The following is a 10,413-nucleotide window of genomic DNA, read 5'->3' as shown; positions in this document are numbered from 1 at the left end:
GATTGGGGCTGACTGCCTCCAGGGGCTGCTATTTAGGCAGAAGTGTCTAACTCATATCTCATTGCTTTACTCTGATTTCTAAAGACTTATTGTCAAATAGATTAACTTTGGCCTCCAATATAAGACTTTAATGAGGTTTAATTAGCCCCACACCCAGATTTATATGACTTCTGTAACTCTTTTACTTCGGTGTAATCACACTTCAAAACCAACGCATGAACAAGTTGCAGTTTGCCCTTCGTTTGACTATTTCTGCTAATTTCTGCTATATGAGATAAAGTCAAATTTAAATTCTTTACATCATAAAAAGCTAAATTAAAAGCTTCTTTTGATCATTTTTATAGCTTTTAGTTTCGTTCGATATTACAGTTATCTGGTTGGTAAGTAAAAAAAGCCTTAGGTGCTTTCTTGTAAATAGGAGCTGAGAATCTAACCACTTATTCCATGACCTTCAGTAAATATATTTTTTAATAACTAATTAAAACCTGTTAATAAAGYGGGTTGGGTTTTTTTAATTTTTATTTTTTTGTCGCTGAAGGCTAATAGATTAGGTTCTGGTCATTGAAGCTGATGATTTAATCAGTACTAAAGTATATTTGTTGCAAAGATTCAGCAATGAATGGCCAATGCCATCCACTGATACTTACAGTGAACTTAACATGAATTTAAGTTTGTTTCATAAACTTATTCCCCACTTTTCATTCCCAAGACTTTTCATTTTATTCCATTTCATGTGACCAGTACTCCATGGTTGAATAACCATTTGATTTTAGCCAATAACAAGAATTGCTCCTGCAGGACAAAAGTGGGGTCGTTTCCAGTATTATGGGGTAATTTAAACAAGTTAAAAAGGAATTCATTAAAGCCATTTTCGTAATGACCAACTGAACGCCATCAATAGTATTTCTCTCTGGAGAGCTTTAGACAGCTGAGTTTACCATCCCACATGAATCACTCTGAATCTTTATAAAGGCCTCTCTCTAAGTGTGGAGCTGCCCAACCACCCTCATTATTTACCCCATCAGGTGTGGGAGTAGGGGTAACTTGAATGACACACTGCCAAATAACTGCCTCCCGTGGGGAATTTGCATTATTCAGGATTAAAGAACCTCGCACACAGTGCATCACAGTATGATGTTCCTTCTTCCCCTCCATTTTCAACACACCGAGGACCCTGAATGGCACACCTGTCTCCTGGCATATCCTTTGAAATAATAAGCATGCAGTAATTGCTGAGGAGTGGGAAGGATTTTTGTACATCACTTCCTGACCTCATGAGTGACAAACTTTAGAGGGCTACATTTATTCCTCTCCAAATGCATTTTTAATGTGGAGTGAAAAAGTGTTTGTGCATTTTGTTCCCGATGGCGGAAAGTGGCTGTGACAAGCCTAATGGCTTTTATTTTGATAGGATTCATGGGTGGCAGACAAGACTTGCCTCTCTTCTATGAAAGCTTACAAGTATATAGCTTTGGAACAAATTAGTATTTTTTTTACTTTTGGTCAATCACTAATTCACACAGCAGGAAGTGGCAGCTTAACTACACAAGAACTAAAGATGAAATTGAATTCACCTTTTTCATTTAATGGTGGCTTCCTTGAATAAAAAAAGGGCAAAAATTGCAGGTTTCTAAATGTAAATATCTGGGCTCGACATGAATAAAATTCCCTCTGCACCTTTACAAATAGCTGGATGAATCTTTTTGGTCTACCAGCACTCTGATCATTCCCRTTTTTTCACTGTAAAGCCTGATTTATAGTCAACGAGGAGCACCAGACTTGTGTCTCATTTACGTGGGCGCGTGATGAAAATTGTGTAGTTTGCTGCTCTTACCACCTGCWGAGACCCCGTCTTGTGCATTGCCCCCAGTCAGAACTAGTTCTCARGGCACTATYCGRTGAATATTGTGTTTTTGGTCTGGACTTTGTGGGACTTTTTGTTTATGTAAAGTGGCTGCAGTGAGCTGATCTCTGAATAATGTCTTCTGAGAGGATGCTGGAAGAAGCTGTGAGAAAATACAGCCATCATTTCAACTGTTTGAGTAAAAACGACAGAGATAATCAAATAAAACTTATAAAGGTAGTCAAAGAACTTGTGGATGGAGATTGGAAAATGTCTCCATGGCTAGTGTCTCAGTCCAGGGGTTGCAGCCCACGGAGGCCACACCCTACACAGTCAGGATAGGTTGAATATTACGGTTAAATAAGACGGTCTAGTCTTTGGTGACGTATGTTAGTGTGACCACACACCATGGTGTTACATTTGTATCACATGCGATCAATGTGGTCATGTTTTCACACGCCTTTTCCTGGGAGTTATAACTACACAATGTTTAATGTATTATTACAAAATGTTAGATATAAATAAACAAAAAAAAAACATAAATAATTTCAGTTTAGCTCCAGTTTCATTTCATGTAATTACTTTTCATTTAACATCTCATTGCAGCAAAAAATTTCATCAACTAAGTTGCTAATCGRACATCCTTGATGAATTTCTTAACTCCGCCATTGAAAAAAAGAAATATTAATAAGGTTGTGTTTGTTTTCCTGCTTAGATTGAGGATGGCGCAATGCATCCTGGGATACCAGCGGCCATGCAGGATACTAAGATGCATTCTYTGTTTTCTCTGCTTTTGTTGGCTGCATGAGTATATGGGACAGCCTATGGCACACTGCAGTGATGTCACCGGCCTACAAATGCACCCTGCATAGGCTGCAACCCCTGAATTGAGACACAGCCAGAGCCTGGCCATTGGTGTGATGACCAGAAGGGAGTGCGCCTCCCACAGGCAGAGCAGGGGCACGTTCCTACACCATCTGTTGTAAACAGTGGAAGTCTCTCTGTGAGAATAAATATAACGCTTCTCCCGTGTTAACAGAAATATCAGATCTTTTTCCTCTAATTCRTCCATCATCAACTGAAAAAATAAACATCTACTCTGACAGTCGTGCTGTTTGTGATGATTCCTATCAGGATTTGTCTCGCGCTGGTTCTTATTTGAATATGAATAGTCTGTGAGAAAAAGACTGTCTCAAATTACGATCCAACTTCCCACATCTGTTTGAAGTGTAGTGTACCCTTAAGAGCTCTCATGGGTTCATTTGTGGTAAAACTGCATGATAAAAKACAAAAACGTTTTCTGTCCTGTCTCCTCCCCCTTCTCCTCATTCATCTCGTTATCTAAGTTTCTTCCCATCTCGCTACTCCTAACTCCATTTCTGCTGTTGACAGCTTACCTTGCAGAGCTCCAACCTTAACCTACTACTGAGCAACCAAGTATTGGAACATGTCGCCTTCTGTAATCATTTGGAAACTCTGCCAGTTTCCGTCTGTTAAAAAAAAGCAGGAGCAATGAATTTAATTAGAAAGCTGTTGCATATCTCTGTGATACATTTCTTTTAATTAACCCCATGTGAATAAATTAAAAATAATAGGGGGCTGAAAAGTGCGGGGAGGAAAAAAAAACACCCTAATGAAGTTTCCTGTTAATTGGGATGGAGTCTGGAGCCAAACCACAGTGAGTAGTGAGCTCCAAAAGCTAACAATGCCTTCTGTTAGGCTCAGAAAGGGACCCGGGGCCTTCGTGCTGACTTCAAGTGTAAGAAATGCACCTCTGACGTGATGGAAATGACCGCGGGCTGGGAGAAAAGGCAGCCCTGTTCTAGGCTGCTCTGCTGAGACTCCCCATGCCGCGCTTGAAGCTGGGCCAGTGTTATTGCAGCCCTAATGCGGCTGACTCATTTGGAGCGGATCAGGAGTAATTATGGTAAGGAAAGTGGCTGCCGACCATGGGGGTCAGGACACTTGTAACATGTGAAAAGAGCAATTATTCCAGGAGACAAAACCCTCCCTTATCCCGGCCAGTGCCAGGGTCAATGCAAGGGATGGCTGGGCTTCGTTTCAGCGAGGCTAGCTGCAAAGTTTGAGCGAGTGCATCTTGTTAATGAACAGTCCCCTGCACCCGTTCTGTCTGCTCTCTCTCCCACTTACTGTGGGTGTTAATTATGTCATAATCATAGCAGGCATACAGTCTCAGAAATCACCTCACAGACCCCAGCATTCATACACAACCATCTGGAAAAGGAGCATGCAGTACAGTAACACAGAAGGCTCTAAGAGCAAATTATAAAGAGAAACACACGGCCAGCTTGAAATGTAATATTGACTTGGGTCTTGTAAAAAAAATAATTTGAGAGGAAAAGTGTTTTTCATAGTGTGTTTGTGTTCCTCTATATCCTTTTCTCTCTTCTTTCCATATGCTCCACCTAACGACAGGAACATGAATCAGTGGTCTTTGTTTATCATTGAAAATATCCTCATCAGGCTGCTTTCAGCTGACATGTGTACCGCAGCTCGTATTATTACTAGATGTCTTGTATTTCGTCTTGGCGACAGAAAAACACGTCTTTGGATTCAAGTGGGCCGATTTCTGCACACTAAAGCAAGACATCTGCATCAGAGCTCTATTAACATTAGCGGCAGACACTTTGGCCCTGGGACAAATTCTGTTTGGAATGGCCGTGGCCACAGCATTGTGGCTGAAACACAAAAAGATTTGTGTAAATCAGCACCTGAAGGCTATAAACTCATGAGAGATGATTATAGTTGTTCTAATTAGAAGTGACCACAGTCATTTTRCCATCATTCTATACATCTATCCTATAAACACAATCAAAATATATATTATAGAGTCCCTCTAGGTCATAAAAATGTGGCTGATGGTTTTTGAAACGCTGCTTTGGATGATACTGATCATGCTGATGACACGTGCATACGTTCCATGTGCATTCATTTTGATTAATTTGGCATCCTATCTCACTCTATGTATTCACTACACTGGTAGCTAACACATTCTTATTCTGTGCAGCTGGGAGCTGGAATTATAGGGGCCCCTGAGAGAAAGGCCCATCCAGGGACCAGCCTCCGCCTCCTGAAAAAAGCCCACCGCCCTCCCCATGTGTCAAGAAGGCTAAGCAATTTTCATCAAGATCCTTTACCTCCCTGTGAACCAGCAAAGTCGGCATCTCAACACGGCGCCAGTGCTTTTAATTGATCAGAAGGCGTTTAATGAAACACCGAAGCAGATGCAACTGTTCGCTCTGCCGTGAAAGGTTGACTGCCTGTAAGAGCAGCTGTTCTACTGGCAACATGGGAGTTGTGTGCTAATATCAAGGACTAGCAGAGTCAGTTTAATCAGAATTTACAAAACAAGTGGATCGTTCAAAGAAATAATTTAGCATCTATTTTTATTTGGGTGACCTATCGGCTCAGTCGATTTTAAATAATTGGCGTTGATGTCGACTGAGCATACTTAGATGATTAAAAGACTTGACACGGTGTCCTTCTGTCAATGTGCCTCCTGAAACAAGGGTGCCTTTCTCAGCAGGGATGCTTCTTTCAGTATAACACTGGCAGAACAGAATATACTAGCTTATAAACAACTGTCATTATCGAGTGAAAAGGTAGATTCTTTTATTTTTTATTTTTTTGGAGCATTGTTTATCTAATTTGTTTAAAGTGAAATGTTTCTTTTAGAAAAAAATGTATGAACTTCTTTATGTTTGGGATTGCATTCACAGCAAYCTTTCTATAGACGTTTAAACAAAAACAAAGCCGTTTGTATGAGAGCTAAATCACATGCAATAACTCGTTTTTTAAAATCGAATAAGTTGCAATGTGTATGACAAACTGATAAATTTACATGTTAAAAACAAATCTGTTTCATAAATGGGCCATCGGCTGCCCCGATTTCTAGAGATTCAAATTGTGCTGACTGAACGTAATTCTGGAGTTTATGTTTATGCAGTCAAAGGATTGATAAGAAACCTGGTTTAATTTGACTGGATACAACTTTAAATTTTGCTGCTTTAAGTAACAAAATACAGGAGCCAAAGTTTTTCACATTGAAAGTCAGTTGAGGCTATGAGTTCTTTTAGTTTTGCCATGTTTATGTGGTAAATGTATTTTTTCTGTTTCCAGACCTTTCCACGAGTGCTCTATGCAGCACATTTTCTCTTAAAAACTTCAATATATATAGGAAAAAGGTTAGTGGACAGATTCGGTTGTTTTGATAGCTGTAAAAATGGAAGCGTAAATAGGGTAACAGAAATCGGATGCTATCTATAATGAAAATACATGCTCCGACAGAGCGCTTGGGCTGAGTAAAAACTAACTGTACATATTCTTTAAAGATGTAATCTCAAAGAAAGAGAGAGCGAGAGATGACAGGGCTTTACACACGGTACTAATGGCAAATTAAATTCCCCCCTCAGGATGAATATTTGGCAGGACAAGTGCTGTCTTTCCTCTTTGAGGGGTAAAATGCATCCCTTGTTGGAAGAATGAATTGTGATGTGGAGAGGCATGCTATTGGTGACATCAAATGACACCGGAAGGTCAGCGGCACTTGTATCTGTTAAATGGAATGGATTAAGTGGAGGCTGCCTCCTGGTCTGCCGCTTCCTTTCATAATGCTGCTTTTCTTTTTTTTGGGAGGTGCCAAGAATTGGAGGTGCTGTTCTCCTTTACTGTTTTGCAGAGTGGTGACAGGTGCAGGAAAATGTCTCGCGGCATTAAGGGGAATTGGAAAGACATTTACTTTACACGATCAGTTTCTTTTTGTCATAGCTGGGTTTTCTGTTGTTGTTTGTTTGTTTGTTTGTCGTTTAGCGGGCTTTAGGTACTGCTTGTTCAAACTGTTTTCCAAATGATGCTTTGGTAGAAGACATCAAGCTTACATTTGTCTCTGCAACGGCTCCAAGAAAGAGGCTGAATGTGGAAACCTAAACATCTCGACGGCACTGAGGACCGAAGGACCTGCACACGTAGAAACAAATGTCAGATTACCGGCAAACACGGAACCCGYGGCATATTAGAGCCAAGCTGTGGTGTCACTTTAACGACGCTGCGGAGAGTTTTAAACATCCAGCGGTGGCCGTGGGCAGCACACGCTAACTCCAGGATAGGTTAAGCTTTGTCCTTTTCAAACGTGATGTAAAACACACACAATATGTTCGAGGAGTGTGTGGCGGGTGGTGGTCTCAACCAATTAGGAGTAGTTCTCAGGAGGTGGAGGAACGACCTTTTTGTATAATTAGTTCTCTTATTTAAAGCAAAGATTTTGAGGAGAATAACTAATTAGGTGTCATAAAAGACAAATTAAAGATTTTTGTGATCCTTCGGGGAATTGCAGCAACTTTTTCTTTTTTCTTTTCTGCTGCTTAACACAAGCTCCGCATCACACGTGTATACACACACACACACGAGCTCTCCCCTCATTAAGACTGTTTTTAGTTCTGTAGAAGCCTGTCAGGCGAGCGCTGCTGGCATACCTGCAGAGAGCTCCCCTAACAAGCCATGAAATACAGGTAGAGGAGTCCGCCCTTAGTCAGTGRGGCTTGAATTTGAAGCTTTTTAGCTTCATTTACACTGAACATTGGTATTTATAGCAGGTTTTGTGATCCTAATGCGGCAGCTTCAAGGGGTCTGTTTTGGGGAGAGAGGGAGATGAGGGAGCTGGAGGGCAGGCAGAACACTAATTGATGGCTCCCATCACTAGCACCAGACCAATTAGCCTCTCCTTTCTACTTCTGATAAAGAAATAAGACTGCTCAACACTACTGGAGCACTTCCACCGACATACAAACTAGAGCCATAAATTTGACTAACAAGCTTTCCTACTTTTTCACCTCTTATTTTAAATGCTAATTATATCACGCTCATAGCAATATTGATGCAAGGGTGGACTGAAATTCCAGGGCAGATCTGGATACAACCATTCATGTTTGTTAAACTTTTTGTGGACATGTTAGAAAAGCGAGAGGAAAGGGAATTTTCTTTTCCGACAACAACTTCTTCTGAAATGTGGGGTAAGATTTTTGTGGGAGAGAGCAAACTCAATAAACTTAGCTGAGAAAAACAGCGCAGACTGAAGCAGTCCCTTCTTACCCGCTGAGGTTGTTTTTTTTTTTTATCGCTCAGCAAAGCAAAGCCAAATAGCAGGTCTAACTACACAATACACCATCGCCGCGCTGCATARTTTCCTGCCAAAGAAATGGAAATAATTTTTTTTATCTGAACTACTACGAATAATAAATAGTGAGGTTTTATATAAAACTTGGAATAATGTGTCAAATGGGTCTTTATAGCCACTCAGACATACAAAATGCTGGCCTAACCCCCCGCGGAGCAGATGTCCAGCCCGTTTTTTTCCCTTTCTTTTATTTTTTTTCCTTAGGAGAGAGACAAATGTGTTTGGAAAGTCGAGTTGCAAGTGGCGTCCACTGTGTGTTCTTTTAGACGGATCAATAGCTCAGTGTGTGAGAGAGTGTCTTAAGAGCTGTTGTCTTGTGCTTTCAGCTGTGGCAGACCTGTTAGTGCTACAGAGGGGAGCTACGCACCCCTGCCTCCGTACCAGCAGTGGCCTGAGGGGGGCTTTTAGTCCAAACACAAATGTCAGCCACACATAGACTATTAGTGTTTAGTGCAGTTATTAAATGGACTTTATTTGTCCTTTAGGAGGCTAAAAGGCGCACTTAAAGGGGACCTGCGTGACAGCAGGGCAATTTGCGAGTTTGGTAACTTAGGCTCGCTCATTGCAGACACGTGAGCACAGATAAGTGTAAAAGGAGGAAAGGCCGTAATGCTCGGAGAGTGGGGAGCATTGTGTGTGTGTTTGAGGTTTTGTGCGTGCTGGCGTGTGTGTCTCTTTATGAAACACACACAGAGCGAGTGTATGCTAAAAGGCACTTAGGCCATAACATATCTCACTGGGGCCTGGTAGCAACGTTTTTGTGGTCAGAGGCTTTTTAAAAGGTTAATGTTAATCTATACCAAACAAAGCCCATGAGGAGCTTTTACAGCTGTGGACAGTTGAGTGAAATGGGTTTTGATGAAATGGTAGGTAAGTAACATGCTACACAACTTGTTGTAAATACCACAGTAAGCTAAATACACATTGTGTCTTTTATTCTCAGTAATTCATGAGACATGGCCCTGCCTTTGAAGCCRCCAGCCAGTGATCGTGTAACTTTTGTAACACAGCATGTTCTTAGTTGAGCAAGTGAGTCAATGCGGTGTAGTCCAATGTGACCTGGTTGCCTATCTACATGGAAGAGTGTTTTCTTTAATGCATATGAAGCAGGTAGGCAGCGTGCCGTGGCCGTGTGCGAGGCCAGGCTTAGACGCCTTGAGAAGCAGCCAGCTTATCAAAAAACGAGAACATGAAAAGTCACTCGTGTTCCCGGGCCGTAAATCACGCGTGGCTGTTTGTCTCCTTATCACTACAGGTGTGCCGATGCTCTCTGTCCAGCCCAAAGGGAAACAGAAGGGGTGCGCTGGCTGCAATCGCAAGATTAAAGACCGCTACCTGCTCAAAGCCCTGGACAAATACTGGCATGAGGACTGTCTCAAATGTGCCTGCTGCGACTGCCGCCTGGGGGAGGTGGGCTCCACCCTGTACACGAAAGCCAACCTCATCCTCTGTCGCAGGGACTACCTGAGGCAAGAAAGAAAAACACACAATCATTTTTCTTCACTCACAACACAAAAGCCATGCCTTTTACAAGAGCTGTGCGACTTAAAGMTGTTTTCTTTTAATCTCCTGCACGTTCGTAATTAATTTTTTAAAACGCACGTTAAAATCTTTGCAAACCATGTCAATATAACAACACCATGACAGGACCCACAATGAATCTGTTGTCTTTCACTGCTTGCGTTTTGCAGATGGCAACATTGTTTTTGGAACCTTGAACACACGCTGAAAAACAATAAAAGTTAAAAAGAAAATTCTTGGAGTTGTATATCTACTGAAAATTCTTGCTAAAACAGTTTTTTTTAAATACTTTATGCAAATTTTACATCTTTATTTGGTGTTAAGAGGGCTTAATAGAGCTAATAATTGGAGATGTTTAGTTTTTATTTAAAGATTTGCTAAAATTGGATACAAACTGGAAAACCAAATCAAAATTGTTTTTACTTTTGGAGTTTTGTGCAACTGATTTTACAAAAACCTAACAGTGCAAACATAAAAAAGTTGTTTCACGCCACACTGGTCTATCTTCTGAGCTTACCTCATTATTTTTAATATTATCTTTAAAATGAACTTATTTAAGAATTATCGTCATATAAGTAAATATTTGATTATCCCTTTAGAATAGAATTGATCTCTTTATTTCAGATGATTATTTCTCACTGACGGGACAGCAGGACTATTAAAAACAGACATTATGACTCTGTTGCTGATTTACATTTTTTCATGCTTGTTTCTGTTTACGTGGGTATGAAGACCTCTGTCATGAAACCTCTCAATATTAGAAGAGCTGTAGGCTGACAATCCTCCAGGCAGGCTTGTTGTTTTACCACCAATGCCCCCAAACACACACACACACACACACACACACACACACACA

General features: G+C 40.9%; 1 protein-coding gene across 1 annotated transcript in view; it reads left to right on the top strand.

The window, feature by feature from the left end:
* Positions 1 to 10,413, top strand: part of lmo1 (LIM domain only 1) — a 26,786-nt gene that overhangs the window by 6,260 nt on the left and 10,113 nt on the right. Inside the window, exon 2 of the mRNA XM_014026646.1 lies at positions 9,292 to 9,505. Within this exon, the coding sequence (XP_013882100.1) occupies positions 9,292 to 9,505 (214 nt within the window). The remainder of the gene's footprint in view (positions 1 to 9,291; positions 9,506 to 10,413) is intronic.

The sequence above is a fragment of the Austrofundulus limnaeus genome, unplaced genomic scaffold (genome assembly GCF_001266775.1).
Source record: "Austrofundulus limnaeus strain Quisiro unplaced genomic scaffold, Austrofundulus_limnaeus-1.0 Scaffold5, whole genome shotgun sequence".
Classification (NCBI taxonomy): Eukaryota; Metazoa; Chordata; class Actinopteri; order Cyprinodontiformes; family Rivulidae; genus Austrofundulus; species Austrofundulus limnaeus.
This window is presented reverse-complemented; position numbering and strand designations above follow the sequence as displayed.